The sequence below is a fragment of the Lytechinus pictus genome, chromosome 2, assembly GCF_037042905.1.
Source record: "Lytechinus pictus isolate F3 Inbred chromosome 2, Lp3.0, whole genome shotgun sequence".
Classification (NCBI taxonomy): Eukaryota; Metazoa; Echinodermata; class Echinoidea; order Temnopleuroida; family Toxopneustidae; genus Lytechinus; species Lytechinus pictus.
The window spans coordinates 44,480,324-44,502,906 of NC_087246.1; the positions used below are offsets into that span (position 1 = coordinate 44,480,324).

A 22,583-nucleotide genomic window follows, 5' to 3' on the forward strand; every position below is an offset into this window, starting at 1 on the left:
ATGGTATAATAAATGGTTTAGCGCATAAGAAAAGATCACCAGTCGTTCTTAAAGTCGCTCCTTACTTGCGAACAGCTTTATGAAATGGCCCAGGTTCATTATTTTGTTTAGAACCAGGCTGCCATGACACCATGACAACTGACGTCATTGCTTCGGTACTCTATACTCTTGATGATTCTTTATGACAATATAGTGAACATTTTAGCTTGTAAACTCTTGCATATTTTCTGTATTGTTTAGCAAACATCATTCAGTAGTGCCAAGACAAGTGAAGAACTTCTTCACCGCAGCTAAAAGCCTCAAGACTATAAACCTCTCCAGGAATAGATGCCCTCCAACACTAGTCAAGTGAGTTCATTTTCATTTGTTAATCCTTGGATTAGTTTGATGCTATTATGTTACCTGTGGATTTGATTTGTTGATTAAATGTGGTGTGATTGGTTTGATGTGGTGTGGTGTGATATGAAGTGATTTGATGTGTGGTGTGGTGGAATGTGATGTGATGTGGAGTGGTGTGGAGTGATGTGATGTGGTGTGATGTGGTGTGGTGTGATATGTGTGAGGTGATGTGGTTCGGTGTGGTGTGATGTTATGTGGTGTCTGGTGTGGTATGGTGTGATGTGAGGAGAGATGATGTGGTGTGGTGTGGCGTGGTATGGTGTGATGTGATGTGGTATGGTGTGATGTGAGGTGATGTGGTGTGGTTTGATGTAGTGTGGCGTGGTGTGATGTGATGTGGTGTGGTGTGATGTAGTGTGATGTGATGTGGTGTGGTGTCATGTGATGTGATGTGTGGTGTGGCGTGGCGTGGTGTTGTTTGATGCGATGCAATGTGATGTGATTGATTTTGGGGGGTCTCAAAGTAGTAATATTCAATTCAGTCTTTGGTTACACTCAAATTCTTATGCATTTCTTTATGTAAACGGTCCACAGGTCCCCATCAAAAAATCACTAGTGTGCACCAATTAGAAGAAAGTCATGACACAGCCGTATTAGGAGCTCATGAGATAAAGTTTTTGATGAACATGCTACTGAAATAATTCCATTTTAAGACTATTATTGCTTCTTTTGTTTGTTTACTATTCTTAGCAAAGGGAATATAGATTCATTTGATAACAGATGTTATTGTTCTTAATTGTATTTATAGTAGCTTGATTTCTATATTTTTTCTATAAGAACCAGGTCCCAAAGTATGATAAGGTGGTGTTTCTTGATCAAAATCTTATCAAAGGTGTTAATTTTTTTTTTTTTTTTTTTGGGGGGGGGGTTGAGGTACATGTGGCATACCCATCTAAGGGATAATGTTTAACTTATACCATTTCAGAAGGTATTTGTTATATTTTTAAAGCTTGTGTTCATATTTTTTTCTCTTTCAGAGAGATCTTAGAAACCATTGGTTTCAATAAGGACTTGAATAGACTGGAGATTGATCTGAGCAGTAATGAGGTACCATTTCTAATCAATTTATACTTTATTGTTGTTCACAGGGATGGCACTATCTTAGTAACAAAATATTTTAAAAAGAAGAGAACAAAGAAAAAAAAAAGAAAGATGAAGAAAGAAAGAAATTTATATGAAGAAAAAAGAGGCCTGGGATGTGTAGCTCTCTCATACCCCAATTTAATTACGATTTCACTTTCAGGTCAACTTGCCAGCACCTATCAAAATACCACAGCATTACAAATGGTAGTTTATAATATTCTGAGGGAAATTTCCTAGGTATTTTTAAATATTCTTTTCACAAATTATTTCAACAGAATCAAGTCCAGTATCTAAGTTTTGAATCTAGAATTTCACTTTTCTTCACATGCTGTATAATAAAGCAAAATTCTTATCATTCTGATGTATCCTTTTCTACATGTAAGCTTGGTCAAGAAGGGGCAGATGCCGTCAGCAGCTGTATCTCGATGCTCAACAATGTCACAACACTCAATCTCCGTGATAACGGCTTCAACGTTGCCATGGTATCATTGGTTGCCTGGATGGGACAGAACCATTCCTTAGAGTGTGTTGACCTCAGTCAAAACATGAGTCCCAGCAGCAAGAAGTAAGCACAGCAGATGAATAGCTTTACAAAATTAAGGAACACCTGGTGGTGTTTCATCATCACATAAAACCATGGACCCATGAAGAGATGAACGATTAACGCGAGCATTTCTTTGATCCAATGATAGTCACCGCCACCTGGTTATGCGCATCTTATTAAGAACATACAGGTGTTGTGACAATACCAATTACCAAGACGTATCTGATCACTTAAAGACGGATCAGCTTCCCCGGTCTAAGTTTTGTTGGCTGATACCCTGTTTCAGCATGTGCCTTTCAGTCTATGTGCTTCATATTTGGAGCAGCAAGCTTGAGAAGCAGAAGATTTCTGTGATATAAAATATATTATTCGATCCGGACACTTCCGGACGCATGTAAGGACCTCAATAACATTCAGACATACACGATCTAGACATGATTTGTGCCACGTATATCTGGAATATTATGGAGAATCAATGACAAATTTGCCTCTATATTAAAATGACATTTTCCCAATAACACACATGGAACTAAAATTACCAAAGGTAAACAAGAACTGCACTGCACAATCTGTGAAATATAAAGTTCCAATCATAAACAGCTTCAGGCCCTTCTCACGTTAATGATCATGGACCAAAGTAGACAAGTATGAAGAGAATGTTATTCAGATGACAATAACAGTCACCTGTCAGTCAGTTCATTTTCTATTAAAGGGGAATCCAACCCAAATAAAAACTTGTTTTATAAGAAGAAGAAAAATCAGACAAGTTGATAGGTGAAAGTTTGAACAATATTGGACAAACATTAAGAAAGTTATGAATTTTTAAAAGTTGTAAATATTGGTAATCACTATACCCATGGAGACTTCAAATTGGCTGCATATGAGATGCCATGGTGATGTAAGGCAAGGACTACTCTTCCATGTACTCCAATACATATAGTGGCTAAAATGTCATTTGTCCCAAAGGTTTTATTTTAATTTATATTTTTCTTTCATGAGGACATAAAACAATATACTACCTGGGTTATATTTAGATTACTGCCCCAGGGGAATGGGTACTTAGGAGAAAACCACAAATCCCTAATAATTAAGTACATGGCCTATGGGAAAGTTGTCCTTGCCCCTTGTCATAATTTACTTACCCAGTTGCCAATTTGAAATCTACATAGTATTAGTGATCTCAATTTTAAAGCAGCTATAACTTTCTTATTGCTTGTCCGATTTCATTCAAACTTTCACCATTCTGTTTAACTTATTTTTCTCCTTCCCAACACAACATTTTATGGCCAAGGCTGGATTCCCCTTTAAAGCGATGAATATCCATCTCTTCAAAGGTCCATGTAAAAACTAATCTAAAAATCAAAGTGAGCCCCTTTTAGACCCTTAAAATAGATATTATTTTTTAAAGGCCATTTCATCAAACTTTTAAATAAGATTTAATGCTGAAAATCAATTTGAAGTTAGGTGGTGATCCAAACCACCTTTTAGATCTGTGTTTTAAAATAGTCAAAGGTCAGCCATTAAGTCCATCGCAGAAAAAAAGTTGATTTGAATAAACAGAGAAACATCAAACAAGCATAATGCCGAAAATTTAATTGTAAAGTTTTATTAAGCTTATTTTCACAAAGGAGTTTCTATGCACAATATGTGGGATATTAAAATAAGAGAGTCTATAATGGCACTCACTATTTCGTTTTTATTTTATTGTATGAAAGTACACATTATTTCAATGTTTGCAGATTTTACATGATGGAAGCTCACCGTTGAATGATAGCAGGTTTCACTTCATACACATCAGGAAAAAGAGGTGATGGGGGCTTGTGGCGATTTTCCCCAAAATTGCTCAAAAGAGCCCTGAAATTAATAAAAGGTGCCTCTGAAAAATCCCCATTCATTTACATTGTAAAGCTTATCCAATGTAGAAGATTTAGGTAGTGGGTTGTGAAAAAAGGAGCCCCCGAAAATAAAATAAAAGTATTGTTTTGCCAGATTCATGTATATTTGTTATACTTTTCCTCTTTATTGTAGAGCCGATAGAGAGAAGGTAGTTGTTGCTCTGGAAGAAATGATCCAAAACCCAGACCTGGTGAGTTTATTACTGATTATTATCTTTTAAAAAATATCTAAAATATATATGTTTTTGTTGTCGGATGCTCTCTGCTTTTATGATCTAAAGTAACTACCCTTTAGTGGTACATTACAGAATTGAGAGCTGACTGTGTCATGGAGATCATTTCATGAAAAAAATAATCAGCGATTTTTACTGACTATTTTGTTCTGAGCCAATCAGATGCAATGATTTCGGTAGCTTATAACAAGTAGTCAGTGAAAATCGCTGAATATTTATTTCGTGATATACTCCCATTGAAAAGCGATAATTCATTTGAACAGGCATGTTCTAATGATCTAAAGATGATTCTTTTTATTTGTATTTATACTCATGACTTGTTGCTTTAATATTGCCTGTGATTTATTAGGAAAGGAAAGAAAGCATGTTTTAAAGATTGTTACTAACAGTATCTTCAAATTTTGGTGAACGATATTGAATGTACAGTGTTAGCATGCATCAAGTGTGTGGAATTAATTCTAGGTGTACTATCAAGTTTAGTGGATTACGTGGCACTCTCCTTAGGTTTTTTTAATTTATGCAAGTCACAACCCTGCTTACAGAATATGAAGCTTTGAATACATATATGAGAATACTTTGTGTTTTTTTTTACAGAGAGCATTAAAAAATTATTACTTGACTTTCTGAGTGTTTGATTATATTAGTGCATGTGCGCCATGAAAATTGATTTTGTGTGCTGTGGTTTGTTTATGTCCGCTCTTTTATTCTTTGCTGTCTGGTCTGTACTTGGTCATCGTAGCCTCTGCACACCATCCTCCTAGCTGGCAACAGGTTCCGTCTGGAGACGCAGCAATTGATCAATGCTTTAGGCAGTAACACCACTCTGCTCTCAGTTGATCTCAGGTAATACTGTCCTTTCTCAAGTTCTACAAGAAGTTGCTCCACTTCTCAAATTGTCTACTACCACATGGGTTCTAGCCAATTGGCCTGTATTCTGAAGTCAGGTTTAACTTAGACCACGGTCTAACTCTGTGCTTAAATTATTGGGAGCCAAAAATTCAAAAAATTATGTTTATATTGTATATTTCCTATGTTTACTATCTTGTTTCCTTTCGCTTTCATATTGAAGAAAAATACCTCAAAATACTTCAATATCATTCCGAGGGATTTGTGCCCGAATTGGCTCTCCATAGTTAAACCACAACTTTAAACCATGGTTTGATTTAAACCTGAGTTCATAATACGGGCCATTTGGCCTACTACCAATTTGGTCTAATTGCTATTTAATCTTCCCTACACTTGGTCTAATGCACAGTTTGTCTAATTTCCACTTTGTCGACTTATTCTTCTTTAAATGAAATCTAGGTTCATTAACAGTTAGTTGAACCATTTAGGATAAGTTGTGTTTAGCCAAGTGGGTATAGTCTCATGGAAGTTAATCAATATGGTTAATGGGCTAGATTATAGATATAACAGATGGTTAGTAAGCAAACTGGCTGTAGACAAATGAGGATGAGGCCTAACTGAAAGTAAATAAAACAGTTGTAGACCAACCAGCAATTTAGCCTTCCAATAACCCTTTGTGCTGGGAAAGGTTCTCTGGAATAAGCCAAATATAGTCATTTAGAATTAAATTATCGAAATTGGCTAATCTAAGAGAATAACTTGCCTGCTACCTACTTTGATAACCTAGTATTAATCAAGGTTTTAAATCTGGTTTTGGTCCCTAATCATCACTGTCACTGAATTAACCTCTCACAGATCTTTCTTTTACCCCCCCCCCACCCCCCACCCCCGCCATTTCATCCTCTTAATTGCATCCTCCTTCTATCCAAATCTCCTCTGATTCTAGTGCACCTAAGAATTTATGGTTGCTGTAAATCACTAAAATGATCAGAAATTAACTCTTGTTTTTTCTGTGAGTCACATAACCTGCACAAATTGTTATATGTATGGGACTACACACAAATGTTGCGCTGAATTTTTTGTGTATTGGGGGTCATATTATGAATGTTTGCACATCGCAAAGCAACCCTAGGCAGTGGTCCTTGCAACTATAACAATCTTGTGAAAACTGACATGTTTAGAAATTTAAAGATCAAAGCAAATTATTTGCAAAAGAATATACTTACCTCTTATCTGTTCATAATGGATGTGGATTTCTTCATCCTCCTCTTCCAGTGGCAATGAAATGAAAGACATTGGGGCACGACTGCTTGCCAAAGCCCTCCAGATCAACAACAAGCTCCAGACAGTGGTCATTGACAACAACAACATTGGCCTTCAAGGTTTCCAGGACCTTGCTCAAGCCTTGGAGAGGTAAGCACTGTTTACTCTGAATCAGGCAGAGTGTTCCATGAAGCATTATGGTCAGTGATCTTCACAGACAATTTTGTTTTGAGCCAATCAGAAACAAGGATTTCAGTAGCTTATAACAGTTGTCAGTGAAACTCACTGACTACGGTATTTGTTTCACAAATTGCTCACGTGATGCATGTTTTATAATCAGTGTCAGATTTGAATCCTTTCTTTTTCTAGGCCAAGAGAATAAACAAGGAGATCAGTGGTGCATTTCACGAAACAACTACTGTTATATAAAGCTATTGAAATACTGCAAACTGATTGGCTGAGAGCAAAATTGTTAGTGAAAAATCTCTAGTAAGATACTTCGTGAATCATTACCAAGGTTTTTGTCTCGCCTGCATAGCAGAGCGAGACTATAGGCGCCGCTTTTCCGACGGCGGCGGCGGCGTCAACATCAAATCTTAACCTAAGGTTAAGTTTTTTAAATGACATCATAACTTAGAAAGTATATGGACCTAGTTCATGAAACTTGGACATAAGGTTAATCAAGTATTACTGAACATTCTGCCTGAGTTTCAGGTCACATGACCAAGGTCAAAGGTCATTTAGGGTCAATGAACTTTGACCATGTTGGGAGAATTATTTTCAAAATCTTAACCAAAGGTTAAGTTTTTGAAATGACATCATAACTTAGAAAGTATATGGACCTAGTTCATGAAACTTAGGCATAAGGTTAATCAAGTATTAGTGAACATCCTGCTAGAGTTTCAGGTCACATGACCAAGGTCAAAGGTCATTTAGGGTCAATGAACTTTGGCCAAGTTGGGGGTATTTGTTGAATTACCATCATAACTTTGAAAATTTATGGATCTAGTTCATGAAACTTGGACATTAGGTTAATCAAGTACCACTGAATATCCTGTGCGAGTTTCAGGTCACATGACCATGGTCAATGGTCATTTAAGGTCAATGAACTTTGGCCGTGTTGGGGGTATTTGTTAAATTACCATCCTAACTCTGAAAGTTTACGGATCTAGTTCATAAAACTTGGACATAAGAGTAATCAAGTATCACTGAACATCCTGTACGAGTTTCAGGTCACATGACCATGGTCAAAGGTCATTAAAGGTCAATGAACCTTGGCCGTGTTGGGGGTATTTGTTGAATTACCATCCTAACTCTGAAAGTTTATGGATCTAGTTCATAAAACTTGGGATATAAGAGTAATCAAGTATCACTGAACATCCCCTGTGAGTTTCAGGTCACAAAACCAAGGTCAAAGGTCAGTTAAGGTCAATAAACTTAGGCCATGTTGGGGTAATTGTTGAATTGCCATCATAACTTTGAAAGTTTATAGATAGAGTGAATGAAATGTGGACATGGGTGTAGTTGACAAGTCTTAAGTCACCGTTCAAATGTAATTTATGGTCAATGAACGTGGTATTATGTCATTATATGAATGGTGTTTTTGTGAATGATTACTTTATAGTAGTTTTCAAAGTTAGCACTGCTGCTATATTAAATCGCGTAATGCAGGCGAGACTGCCAGAGGCGTTCCACTTGTTTTTATAGCAGATCTGTGTAAATTTCAGTTATTTTTGTTCAAATTTCTTGAAACTTCTCATAAAAGTTTTGTGGTTGAAGTTAGAGTATTAATGTATCCGAATGATGTTGTTTGCATGTATATGATTGATAACATTAATAATTATATCAAGCATTTAGGGACATTATTGTCATGTGACTTCAAATCTGTACCTACAATCTTAACTTAGCTGGACAGGTCATGTAATTAACATTCATAAGGGTCACCTAAGAGACAAGCCTCACTGTTTATATCTGTGTCGATCAGTTACCAAAATAAAAAAATTTGACGCTACAGGAATTTGACCTAGAAGAGGATGCCATTTCTTGCCACATTGAAAAAAACAAAAATTGCTAGGGAGAAAGGGTATTTCACTAATAAAAGAACAGGTTCTAGTTATTCATATAAAGTACCGAAGTGATGACGTCACAAAAAACTTTTGTTTGCATTCCAGCGTTTTAGATACCATATCTGGTAGAGCATGATGAAAATCCCCCACTTCCAAAATTTGGTGAGAATCGGTCGATGGGGGCCTGAGATATGATCTCATGAATACATAATTAGCCCCATTGAAGTCAATGTATTCATGAGGTCATATCTAAGGTCCCAAATGGACCAATGCCCACCAAATTTGGGTTGTGGCAGTTTTTCACAATGGTCTACCAAAATGTGGTATAAAAAAACGCTGAAATGCAAAAAGTGAAAATTGATGACGTCACACTTCGGTACTCTATAGGGAAAGGATTAAATTCTGACCCCGATTATCTTCTTGTTGATGATTAATGGTACTTCGACAAGCTTGTGTCCTGTGCATCAATTGCCGCAGAGATCTTAAGTCCATTATAAAAGTGAAAAGATATCTCTATATATTACTGGTTCTTGAGAATAACATAGGAATTTTTTTTCCACATGAAAATGTACGTTTATAAAAGAATAAATAATTTTAATTATAATAATGACAATAAATAGAATAATAATAATTTTTTTCCCCCAGGGTAGCCACTTCTGTTATTGTTTAAGAATTGTTTTGAAAACTGTTCTCCTAGCACGCCCCATAACATGATTATGTTATTATTACCCGGGCTCTAGCTTGGCTGCGTACGCTGTCAATCTTTAAATGAAACTGCATGAAATAAACTATAAATGTTTCCATGGCACAGGAACTACACCTTGAAGAGGATGCCGATCCCGACCACGGATATGATGGCAGTGATGCAGAAGAATCACGAGAAGCATGAGAAGACGGAAGCAGCCATCCAGAAGATCCAGGAATGTCTTCAGAGGAACCACAGTCCAAGGAAATTCTCCAACAAACAGGCATTCCTCCTACAACGGGGCTTCCTCTATACGACAGCTCACCAGGTATTAAAACGGGATAGGACTGTGCTTCTCATTTTGCCCTTGAGATGGATTATCATCGTTAAATTATTGCAGCAAATTATCAATGTTAATTGTACCCATGTTATTGTAAATGCAGATCTGGGACCCATTTCATAAAGGACTTGCAACTGTTGTAACTTTGCCATTATGGCAACTACCATGGTAACCTTGATTCTGATCGGCTGCTGAGCCCTGCCACCATTGTAGTTGCCATAATGGCAAAGTTACAACAGTTGTAAGTCCTTTATGAAACAGACCCCTGGTATTGAAATAAACAGAACTTTGAATATGAGCTTTATTGTAGAAGTCATTTGCATTTCATTTAAAATTAAAAAAAGTTTGTATAACCAAAATGATGTTCTCTTGCAGATGGTTGACAAGTTGGTTGTCCACATAGAAGACATGGCTACAGAACTCACCCAGAAATCAGATGCAGAACTGCAAGAGAAGATCAGCACAGCCAGAGGTCTCATCGATGATGCCAACAACTCTAAAAAGGTAGGCTTTGATATATGGCAAGTTCCCCCAAGTCTGCGCAGTCCCCCTTGTCTGCGCACACGCGTATCTGCGCGATTCTAATAAAAGAAGATACGCAACGAGCACGAACTTTAAACATGTAATACATAAACAGGTATTCATAAAAAATCCGACTCAAAATGGTGGAAAAATAATGAATTTAGTGCATTTCATGTGACGGCCTCAAAATGCAGCCTTTCTCATCAAAATCGAGGAATCGTGTGCAAAGTGAATGCGTGAGCAGACATGGGGTATAATTTTTTTTCAATCTGAAAATGACTGCCCAAGGTTTTTTCAAGAAAATCCTATATTTTCTTTCATTTTTTAAATAGAAATTTGGTACACTTACTCTTAATAATGTAAGGAACATTATTAATTGAAAGATTTTGTGAAATAAGAAGAAATTCATGTTAAATCTTAACTCAAATTGTTAGGTGCGCAGACTTGGGGCCCACCATCATACATGTAGTCTAGGAACCTAGCTAAGTCAATCTCAATTCAAATGGATTCTTCTTAACGTGACATGCCACTCCAACACCAACAATAAATCACCAGGGAAGGTTCTTTTAAATAGCAATTTGGTCTTCAAAAAGTAGAAAAATAGAAAATTACCCGTAGATACTCTGAAAGAGTAATTCATATTTATTTTCAGAAACGATTGCTAGAGCTCATACAAATGATACTTGGAAGTATTAATGTTGCATTCTTGGTCCTGTTTCACAAAACCTGTTATCCAAAGCACATGACAAGCTACTGTTGAAATGGGGTCATTTGATTGGCTCAGGGTGAATTACCTGTATTTAATGTGTGATGAAGCCTGTTGGTTAAACATAATGATCACATGTTCTGAAGATAGAAATTAGTCTAAGGGACAGCATTTATGAATGATTTCATTCTGATGCAGCTGTTACACTTTCAAATTGTGTTTGTATTGAAAAATAGTCCTCTTGAAGAGAATTGCTTTCTTGATTGATAATATCCATTACTGATACCCCCCCAAAAAAAAAAAAAAAATGAATAAAAAATGAAAAAAAATAAAATAAAATAAAACAACAAAACAACAATCAACACAAAATGAAAAGTTTATCCAAAAAATTTGAACTGCCCTTTAAATAGTCCATTAATATTGAAACTGGGGTGAACTTGGTGTCATTATCTTGGCAAGTTTCCTGTGATTTTCACTGATGCATACAGAAATGAATCCACCAAGGCTCATCTATTGGTAAAATGGATCATTCATAAACAATCACTTTGTTGTAGCAACTATCTTTTAAAAAATATATATTTGACTGGATTTATTGAATTTGGAGTCATTTTGAAGGTGAGAGTAGTGTGAAAGCCAAGTTCTTCATTTTGATAGTAAAGTGAACTCGGCGTTTAATAATCACATTTTTCAGGAATGGAATTGGTTGAAGTTATTCTTATTCAAATATGGAGTATGCGCATACTTTTATTTTTTTAAATTATGTTATCATATTGTGACTATTTGATGTCTACTTGTACCTTTTTCTTGAAATATTTGTGTCTATTCTTGGGAAAATTTGATGATCAAGTGATTTTAAAATCATTGTAACTTTTATGAAGTTGGAAGGTTTTTGTAGTATTATCCAAATGGACTTAATAGGTGGTTTAATTTGATTGTGTCTGTATGCAAAGCTGTATTGAAATCATTTTGGCTTTTAGTTTCCTTTTGTTGGTGATGGCAATAGGCTACAAAACAGTAAAACACATTCAAGACATTGTTAAAAGATACTGCACTCCTATCTGTTGATCGGCCGAAGGCAACTTTATTATGGAAATTTTGCCTTTATTTTTCAGAACTAGTTTTTTAAACAAGGTCAAGGAGTATTCTGGAAAAAAAATCATCAGAATAGTCTAATAGCAGCTAGAATTCCTCCATTAGGAATATCTTTATTGACCTTACATAATTATGATTCCTGTTTTCATTCCTTTGATCCCAGATATATGATGTTCTTCAGCACGTAGTTGGACGATCAGATGACGAGGATTTGACTGAGAAACTAAGAGAGATTGCTTGCCATATAGAATCAGAAATGGAAGCGCGCCTAGAGGTAAGATGGATGTGTGCATTGTATGAAAATATATATTTGAATTGCCATTTAATTTTCAAAGTCTTTACTACATTATTGTTTCTGTGCATACTAGATTCAGCCACTGTTCCATGTATTGCCGTACACATTCTCCCCTCCCTGGGTAGTATGCATCTAGTTGCCTAAGCACACACATTCCCAGCAAACAAATTAAATTTTGGAAGTTCCCATTGATCTTGCCTTCTTGAAATTCTGGTCTTATCCCTTTAACTTCTTACAATGTCATCATTTTTCCTGTGACTGAATTCTCAGTTCCACATATTAGATTTCATGTTCTCCACTCCCTGGGGAGCATTCCTATAAATTGTCTTTGCATGCACATTTTCGTTGACACATAGGAAGCTCCTATTTGTTAAGCTGTGAATGAGAACATGATTCAGATTCTGTTCCATAATAGCATTGCAAATTCTCTACTCCCTTGGGAGTATTTGTTACCCGTTGCCTATACATACATATCTTGTATATGGTAGACACAAGTCCATTCGTGTGAGCCTCTCTTGAGCCTGCTGTGAATGAGAGTCTGATTCAGTTGCAGTTCCATATATATGGCATTGCCAATTCTCCACTCCTTGGGGAGTATTTTTAACCCATTGTCTCTGCATGCAAATCTTGTTGACACAAAGCTGTTCTGCTGTGAATGACAGCAAGATATTCTGGTGTGCCCCCCTCTATGTGTGACTCATTGGCATGATTAGTAAGACTGTATGAGTAGATGTGTACTGTGTAGAAAGCTCACAGTCGTTTCTGTTCCCTGTACTTGCATGTTGTGTTTGGATTCTTAAGAAGGATTTACTCCATAAAGTAAGTTTTACTGTTTTTTTGTTTCTTATTTATTTTTGACAATTCATTTTGATTTAAATGTTCTCTGCAAAGGTTCATTGCTTTGCAGTTGATAACTTGCTTCACTGGTTTACAATCAGTTGAGTAAAATATTCTATTTTGAATGATAACTAATTGTTTAGATCCGTTTAGTGTTAGTTGTAATTCCATTTTGTTTCACTCCTAGAAAATGATTGCTTGCATTTCATGCTGTTCTGTGTGTTATTTCTTTTAGGTTTAGCTACATTGTGACGAGTGTTGTTAATGATTTTTTTGTAGTTTTCATTGAATTACTTTTATTTTGAAAAAAAGTTGTTGCATTGCAGCATTGCATTCTTCTTTTTTTCATACTTCCAAGAAAGCAATTTTTTGCATGATTCAAGTTTTAAACTGAAATGAGTAGAATTTGTTGTTTTCAGTGTAGATCCAAACACAAAGCTTTTAAAAACACATGTGCACTGCAAACTTAGAGCTAATGCGCAACACTTCTATATTGAACATTGTTAGCTCAAGTCCTGAATAGTTCCCGCTCCTTTATCCAGACTTTTGATCATGTAGTCTTACAACATATACTCAAGATAATGATATCATATTAGTCAAATTTTCAACATTCACATCACATTTAGTAATGAGCAAAATAATCAGATTGTGTCTGAATATTCATTTCCTACTGAAATTCAAATGGCCAACATGTATACAGGTAATTTACACCAAATGTGTGTGTGTGAAAGAAATAAACCCTTTTGGCAGATTTTTAGTGTGTTTGTTCAGAGAAAATCAGTATTTCATTTTCTGATGTGAGCAGATATCAATGAACAGTAATGCAAATTGAAGGTGTGAAAATCTACACTTGCTCTTTAAATCACTTTGATAAAAGGGAACTTCTGTTGGACAGGCCCATCCAACATTGAATAGTCAGATTGCAAAAGAGATTTGTTTTTTAATGGAAATAGTAGAGGTGATTATAGCATGACAAATTTTCGATCGAATGTCATATTTTAATTCATAGAAAATGTCCATGAACTTTATTGCCTCATCATATTAGATACTTGTATGTTTACGTTCAGCACCTGCTGTGCACAATGGTTAGGTCCATGTAAAATAGAGAGAGAGAGAGAGAGAGAGCGAGATGAGTGTGTTTGAGATTGACATGCCTTGATACGTGGTTTAATTAAAACAGGAAGTATCGGAGAGGTGGAATGAGTAATGGTGTGATAGATCAGAAGGAATTCACCTCAAGACAGCCCCCAGACTTTGGGGAATTATCTTTAAAGGGATAGAATACCCAGAGGATTCTTCCCTTTTTTAACGATTTTGTACACATAGCCTCTAGATCCGCGGATGAGATGTGCCACAGTGATGTTGAATGTATTCCGTTAAAAAAAATCCTAGTGTTTAAAGGGATGGTCTAGGCTGAAAATCTATCTAAATAAATAAGAGTAAAATTCACAGAGCAAAATGCTGAAAATTTCATCAAAATCGGATAAGAAATAACAAAGTTATTGAATTTTAAAGTTTATTTAATATTTTGTGAAAACAATTACATGCACATCATCATGAATATTCATTAGGTGGGCTGATGATGTCATATCCTCACTTTCCTTTTTGTTATGTTATTACATGAAATCATAATTGTTTCATTTTTTCATACATGTGTTAACAAATTTCATCAACAAATGTTGATGAAATTCTTACCCGAAAGGCTTTGTCTGCAAGCAATGAACAGGGTTGCATCAATCATGTAAAGTGAACACATGGGAGATTGACTAATTAAGCTATTTCACACATTTTCCATTGATCCCAGCCCTCACTGTATATGCGGGGTAAGTCTCCAACAGAAACAAAATGTGCAAAATCTGATGGAGAAACAAGAAAGTGATAAAGTGATGATTTGGTTAATTGAATTAATTTCTGCACTGTTTCATGAAACCCTGGCATTGCTTAATCTAGACTGCATGTGAATAGTTTATATTCCCTTTTGTTTCTAATTTAACTTGATATAATGGTGTGATGAGCTCATTTTCCATATAAATCAGAAGTAATGTAAGTAAATATTTTAACTGTTTCGACATGTTAATGAAGAATCCTGAATTACTATCATGAAAAATAAACTGATTCAACTCATGGAGCAATAAATTAGTGAGTCTGGAAATTGAATAGATTAAGATAAAATACATGTCATTATTTGTGACCTATAACCTTTGAACTAGTGTGTTGACTCTCTATCATCTATGAGACATTGGTTGTTGACCTGACCTCCATTGTGAGTATCTGCACAGCTGGACACTATTTTTATGCTTACTGTCATATATGATACATTACGGAGCATTGACATGTTGACTTGGGTGCAAGGTCAGAAATCTATACAAATTTAGTCAAAGACCCACTGGTGTGTTGTTGGAGCCTTTTTCTGAAAGAATCAAGTATATTTAGGACATTTTGTTGATATTCTGTAACTGGTTTTTTTTTATAATCTATTGTTGCCAATTAAGAATTTTAATCAGTCTACACATACATGTATCTTACCTACTTTAATGTTTCTATTTTTACTCTTTTTTTTGGTTTGCTTTCCAAATGTATTGGGAGTATGATTTACTGTCAATAACTGGGATATATTCATTTGATTTGCTAGTTCATTACGATTAACTTGCATGCCGAATAAAAGTACACAATTTTTCCTGGTCGTGCGCAGCATTTCCCTACGCACGCACTATCCCAAGATCATCACGCAAATTGGCGTCCATTTCCTCTTTTACTTTCGCCTGACGCCGTGATCAGACGTTTGCTAAGTACACTCCCATTTTGCATTATAAAGTGTCCTTTTTGGCATATTTATCTTTGCATTTATTCCTTATTTCAATCCTTTGCCTTTCGGCTTTAGATTGATTTCCTTTTATATCTCTCTGCGGAGCCTTCGTGTTATTATAACACGTTTTCTTCAAATAAACATTGTGAGTTCCGAACCGTCAGATTCGTTTTCTCACAGACGGGTTGCCTCCGCTTCCCTTCCCCGCAGCTCCGCGCGCTCCTGCGTGCCGCGGGCATTGGTCCAACGCTTCCTTTTTCTTTATAATTCTTGACTTGCTCCTTTTACCTCGTCTTGAATTTAATTGATTTTATTCCCCTCTCCTCAGCTTAGGCTATGTTGGACAGTTAGGAGCGTCGTCCTTTGTTTGTTTTCAAACTTGTTTTCAACTTTAATTGTTGTTCATGTTTTGAGTTGGTTGATTGTTCGTTTTGTGTTTCAATCAATCTTTTGTTCTTTGATTAATTAATTGTTTAATTATTAATTAATTTTGATAAAATTTTTTTGTATTGAAATTTTTTTTATAGACTTATTGTCTTAAAAAAAAAAATTCTCTTAAATTTTTAGGAAAGCCCTCCTCTTCTTTTAATTAGCGTTCTTTGTTTTCGCTAATTAGTTTTCGGCTTTCCAATTTAAGGAAAGTAAGTTTTTTACTTCTTCCTTTCAGATCAGCTCCTACATGTATTACTTGTTGTCTTTTTCGACTTCTTGTCAAAAAAAAAATAAAGAAAATTGAAATGTTATATTCAGCATAATTTTTTTTTTACTTGTTATTTCACATGTTATGTATTCAAAAAAATTTCTTCTAAACCTACACGTTGTCATTTTTTATGTAAAATTTTATTGTACTGGTATATAATGTTTTCCTTTTCTTTTGATTGAATATAGAGTGATGATGTAATCAAGAATATACAAATAAAAAATAAAAGTAAAAACATCAATAACAATTAAAGGCATTTATATACATACAGTATGTGGTTTATCTAGAAATCGGGAAAATAAGAGAATTGGATAAGCCTTATTTTGGCAATCACTAGCACTGTTCAAAAAGATAAGATTAAAGAAAATGCCAGTTGTGTTTTTTTTCTTAGCTGATCCTGCTCTTCGTCTTGGACGTTTTCTGTTTTTAATTAATTAACGTCATGTATTGTGTAATTAATTAAGAAGAAAAAAACACTTGAGCTTCTTAATTTTATTTTCAGACTCATGTTTAAGAAGTTGGTCCTGTTTGTTAATTACCTGAGTTAGTAATTTTTTTATTAATAATTTTTTTAAAGGGACCTTGTTTTTTCACCTTTATTGCCCACCCACCCCTCCGCCCCCTCTCTGTTTTTGCCCCTCCTTCTGTTCTTTCAGGTTAAGAACTTACCAGGTAGATGAGCTCTTTCGACTCATCTCTTGATGACTCCAAACCTGCCGCTGGGAGAGAACCAGACATGGTATTTTGTTCCCACGATCAGCGGCGGTGAGTATGAGGGCAAGAGAGTGAGACCCTTTGCGTAAGGCTCTATAAAGGGTGGAACTGTGGTTTGCGTCCATGTGCCATGGAAAAAGGAGGGTGGAACCGTGGAGTCGCGTCCACGTGCCCAAGAGGGTGGAAACTCGCCCACGTGCCAGAGCGTTTTAGGGTGGAACCGTGGCGCTGCGGCCATGTGCCTGAAAGGTGATAGCCAAGGCTGCCTCGACGGGACCTGAACTTATTTTGGGGAGTCTTGTACTAGTAGAGAAAACCTCCTCCAGGCTGCTTGACCCACCGGCTATCGGTTAAGAGCGTGGCACAGACTAGGCTCGATGCTTTGTCAGTCTCCGTCAGGGAGCATTAGCAAAGGGCTACCAGCCCCTAGTCGCTAGAGACACTGTTGAATCGCGTCCACGTGCCCTAAAAGGTGGAACCGTGGAATTGCGTCCATGTGCCTGAACGGCTTGATCAGATTTGGGTGACTTTTCTCATGCGAGATATCACGTCCCCCCTGTCTCTTGTGCCCTCTTCTGCCCCCCCGGCAAGGACCGCATAGAAGAGGAAGAAGAAGAAATTCTAGGTCGCTAACCTCGCTTTACCTTTCTTTCTGATTCTTGTGCCAATGGCCAGGCGTCGTAACTTTCATGTTACACCAGAACGCCCTCGAGCATCACAGATTTTTATCCTCATGCTCCCCGTCAGCTAAAACCGCCGTGTCAAGCACCAGGCAGGTCAAGCAGACATTCGCCATCTCACACCTCGGAGAGTCGCCGGCTCACGCACCTGCAAGGGAAATCCCCGCTAATATGCAGGTTTTATCAACATACGGGCGTCGCCCCCATTATGTCACCAGACTCCCGATAATTGTCGGTAAGGCGTCGCAACTCTCATGTTGTCTCACACGCCCACGAACAGTGCGGGTAATTTTCCCCATGCTTCCTATCAGCTTCAGCCGCCGTGCTAAGCACCATGCGGTTCAAGCAGTCACCTGCCCTCTCACGCCGGGCCTTTATTGAAACGCTGGCCCGCTCACCTACAGGGTGACCCCTGTTTCTATGCAGGTGCTTCCGACATACGGCTCTCAAGCATCAACATGTCGGTAAGCTCTTGGTAACCGACGGTTTGACGTAGCATCCTTACAGGTCGCATCAATACGTCCCCGAGGGTTCTTACCCTCGTGTTCTCCGTCATTATAGACCGCCGCTACGCGACGGCTGGGCTTATCAGCAGTCTCACACCAGCCGCCGGCCTTTTCTATGAAATTGCCGGCCCTTTCACCCACACGGGTGAATTCTCGATATGTATAGGTGCTGCCGACATATGGGTCTCACCCAGCAAATCGGCAAGCCCCCGAATTTCGTTGGTTGGACGCTGCAGCCGCTTTGCTGCTTTCTGTCGGTCTAATTGCTGGTGTCGGGCATTGAGTGGATTGAGATTTCTCCCGCCAGCCCGCACTCCGGGGAGCCGTCGGCGAGTTTTCTGAATTTCCGGCCTGTTCACCTGCATGGGTATCCCCCATTAATATGCAGGTACTCCAGATTTTCGGAATTCGCCCTCTACGTCGAGCTTCAGAGTTTGACCGGGCATCGCTTGCGGCGACGGCTCTTTCAGCGGTAACTCTCTCTATTCTACCCCCTAGGCGGGCCCGTAGATTGGAGGTAAGAATTTCTTACATACCGTATGCCTTCCTTCTCTAGTGAGAATTTTGGGCTGTTTTCGAGAGGGCAACATATCACGCCGCGGACCAAACTGTCCACCGCCAGGCCATCGGTCGAGCTCAAACAGTCTATCTGATAGACTGCCCTCTATGTGGGTCAAGCTTGCGGGCGTCTCCGCCGCTTCCTCCTTGTGTGGAGTGGGTTACGGTCAACGCATTCACCGTACCCGTTTGTCGAGTTGTCTTCTTATTTAGAAGCTCCTTCACTCTGCACACTTGAGTCGCCTCGCAGGCCGCTTTCATACATCCATGCTATGTTATGTCTGTGGCCATGGTCACTGCGCGACCGAGGATGATGTGATCGTGGATAGATGTATGTATATATGCATGTATGTGTATGTATATGTACCTAAATCAAATTGCTGTAACTTTTGAACCGAATTAGTTTGAGATATAATATTTCATAGGTGGTTTTCTGCACTCATTAAGCAACTCCTGGGGAAAAATGAGATCAATCGGTTGAGTCATGCATGAGTAATTAAAGATTGAATTAAAAATGACCATTTTTAAAAGTCACAAGAGTCGTTTTTCAGTTTGTTCAAATACAAAGTTGGGCAAAAGTTGTTTTTAGGTGAATTTTATGGCGTTATGCTGTTTTACTATCCATCATTCAACCACTTCAGACCAGATTTTGATATCGCATGTTCATGGTTGAGTGAGCACAATGTATTGCAGGGGCTGCGGAAGCGGGGGGTGGGCTTCAGCCCCAACTTTTTTCCAAAAACATGTACAAAAATGTAAAAATGACCATACGATTTTGATTTTTTTTTGCATGATCAGCCCCCCCCTCACTTTTGGCTCAGTCTCCCCCCCCCCCACTTTGAAAACCGTTCCGCGGCCCCTGAACTGTGACGTATCATCATAGGGGTTTATGGTAGTATCATCTACAAAAATTTGAAAATGTTGGTGGCTCCCCCGATTATAGGCCCCTCCCCCATTATAAAATTCTGGATCCACTACTGATTTGTCCATACATTCAACTGATCCTAAGAAATTGTTAGGAAAAGTATACATTTATGCAGTATAAACAGTATTCATTCCTAAGTTTTCGAATATGCTCGCTCAACCATGAAAATGTTTAAAATTCGGAAAGTGTGTGGTGATAGAAATGATGTATGATAAAAACAACAGCAATTAAAGTCACATTGGAAACCGAATTTGCCCCCAATAATCACTATATTACCCTTTAAAATGCGTCTGTGACATTGAAAATACAAATTTTCCCACTTTGATTCGTGCTCACTCATCCATAAATAAACAAATCGATTTCATTTTCGCACAGAATTTTGCCCATAGGTTGATAAACATTACTGCCAAACAACATTGCTAAAGATTGCCTTGAAAAAAAGTTCCACCACATTGAATAAGGGGTTACTTATTTGTAAACATATGCACCCATAATGTACATAAGTCTATGAGAGAGGAAGTCAAAATTTTAACAAATATGAAATGAGGGTTTGTTTCATGGACGGTTTTTGTTACTTCTGCCAACAGTTATTTCATGAAACTTCGCACATGGCTTCAGAGTAACACTATCCAAAAGGTGCGAACACCAAAATAACCATTCGATGCGGCACGGAGTGGGGCCAGGGCCTTGAACTTTCTTCTCATTTGCATAATTTTCGATTATTGTGTGCTCACTGATGCATTAAACATCGGGATTTTCACAAAAATCCAATCAAATGAACTATGCAAGGAGGTTTGTGACAGATATCCAAAGTTACAAATTGCATTTTTTCCAATAACGTAAAAAAGAGCTATTCACATTCCACATGTTCATTCAAGCGTGAATGTTTAATTAAACGCCTTTGAATCATTGAAGCATGTTAATTGGTCATGAACACAACGGAAAAGTTGAGAAAAGATCATTTTCAGTAACCAAAATGAAACAATACTTGCCTACGATATTGGAAAATCGTATTTTTTGTTTTCAATAAATGTTCATTGAACCATGAAACGATGAATACTGATGAAGAAACTCTTCCCAAAAATAACTGTCATCATATTCTATCATTTTTATTGATAGAAACGTGTAAAATATCCATTATTATAGCAAATTTGGACTTGTGTTTATTCAACCGTGAAATTTAGCCAAAAAACTTTTATCGTCTTTTAGAAAGTACCTTTTACAAGCCTTCTGACTATTTTTCATGATAAGAATATGGAATAAGTTCCAATAAAATGGAATCAAAGTCATGATATTTGGCTTGTGACTTTTGAAAAGTGACATTTTTGCCTTCTGACGGTGCTCACTGAAGCATGACGTAAAATACATCCATAACATTTACTCAGAGGGTAGCTTATGAAATTACCTACACGCTCATGTAAATATTAAAAACTCGCATTGGTTCGGAAATTATTGATGTTTGTTTAAGGGGGGACTTACTTTTTTTGTTGTGTATAGATATATATTTATATATGTATGTATGTATGTGTGTGTACGTGTACTTATGTCTGTCTACCCACGATCGCCGCGACCCGCTATCTCTCGGGCCGACTGTGGATGAGTCCCTCCATGAAAGTGATTTACTTCACTGGAGCTCTTCTTTTTAGAAGCTTAGATTCTCATCCCCCGTTGCTTAGGGTGTCAGTTTTGCCGCCCCCGCAACTTTCGGAACTCTTTATCTTACCGATATCGGACTCTTCCATGCTTCCGCAACCGGCGCCGGGGATGCTCACCCTTGCTATCACCAGAGAAACCAGGCCTTGTGGATGTTGTTTTTTGTAAACAACATGTTCTCATCGTAGACTAAGGGAAATATTGGTGATTATTTTCCTCACGTCGTCATACTCCTTCGCTTGTTTCTTCAAGCGAGGACTTAGACACTCTTAGCCAGTTTCCGTCCCTAACCTTGATAGGACAGGGCCGTTGTTACCTCATTCGATTCTGTCGGGAACGTAACTGTTGAGGTATCATGTCTGGCGATGACTGTTGGTTCAGAGTGTTTTCTCTTGATTGTCGCTTACACGCGAGGTTATGACAGAGGCATTTTTTCGCCAGCTCACTTCTGGCGTACACTCTCTGCGGCTAGGGATTGCCCGTCCAGTGGACATCCATCGCAGCCTAGCCTTACGGGCCCTCACGCCGATGGTGGCTTGGGTCAAGCCACCTCCCACCTCTCCCGCCGCGGGTGCTATTTTAGTACGGGAGAGATGGGATCCGGGGCCCTCTCTCGTCTATCACACATGTTTATGTCGTTATGCTAGCCGTGTTTATTCTCCGACACACCCAGTTGAGCTGTTTGACCAGACTGTTCTATTCCGCATAGAAAGCAGGTCCGTGGCAGTTTTCTTTTATTGGCAGGATGGCACTCGGTCGTTTTTCTCGACACATTGACTGCCTTACGAGTGGTTTACTTCAACCTTTACTCTCTGTCGTTCCATGTCCCTATCGGGCCGCTGGAAACGGCCTGCCACGGCTCTCTATCAGAATCCGCAGATGGTCTGTTCTCACGCATTTGAGACAGAGATCGACTTCTGGGCACTTTCCCCCACGCGGGGGCATCTGAGATATCTCGCATTCCTTACGTTTGCGTTGATGCGGCTTGGCTTAATGTTATTAAGCCGGTGACTCGACTTTGGCTTTTATTAGCCCCGTCTTTGCCTTCTCGGATTGTTTTATCAATCATTTACTGAACCGTACAAGTTCAGTCCTTGCGATCACGATTCTTGTCAAATTTTTCAACAAAGTCAGATCGTTTATTGATCATCGGTGATTATCATCCCACCGGTTATGGATGATTAGTACCCTCAATCCGAATCTTACAAACTCTTGAGTTTTCTTCTCAAACGTCG

General features: G+C 38.0%; 1 protein-coding gene across 1 annotated transcript in view; it reads left to right on the plus strand.

Annotated features, from left to right (window-relative positions):
- The window catches only part of LOC135153237 (F-actin-uncapping protein LRRC16A-like), a 75,646-nt gene extending 59,328 nt beyond the window's left edge, over positions 1-16,318 (plus strand). Inside the window, exons 15-23 of the mRNA XM_064095659.1 lie at positions 241-348; positions 1,377-1,446; positions 1,866-2,047; positions 4,055-4,112; positions 4,894-4,997; positions 6,276-6,413; positions 9,141-9,342; positions 9,730-9,858; positions 11,838-16,318. Of these exons, the coding sequence (XP_063951729.1) occupies positions 241-348; positions 1,377-1,446; positions 1,866-2,047; positions 4,055-4,112; positions 4,894-4,997; positions 6,276-6,413; positions 9,141-9,342; positions 9,730-9,858; positions 11,838-12,113 (1,267 nt within the window). The 3' untranslated portion in view covers positions 12,114-16,318. The remainder of the gene's footprint in view (positions 1-240; positions 349-1,376; positions 1,447-1,865; positions 2,048-4,054; positions 4,113-4,893; positions 4,998-6,275; positions 6,414-9,140; positions 9,343-9,729; positions 9,859-11,837) is intronic.
- The last annotated feature ends 6,265 nt before the right edge of the window (positions 16,319-22,583 follow it).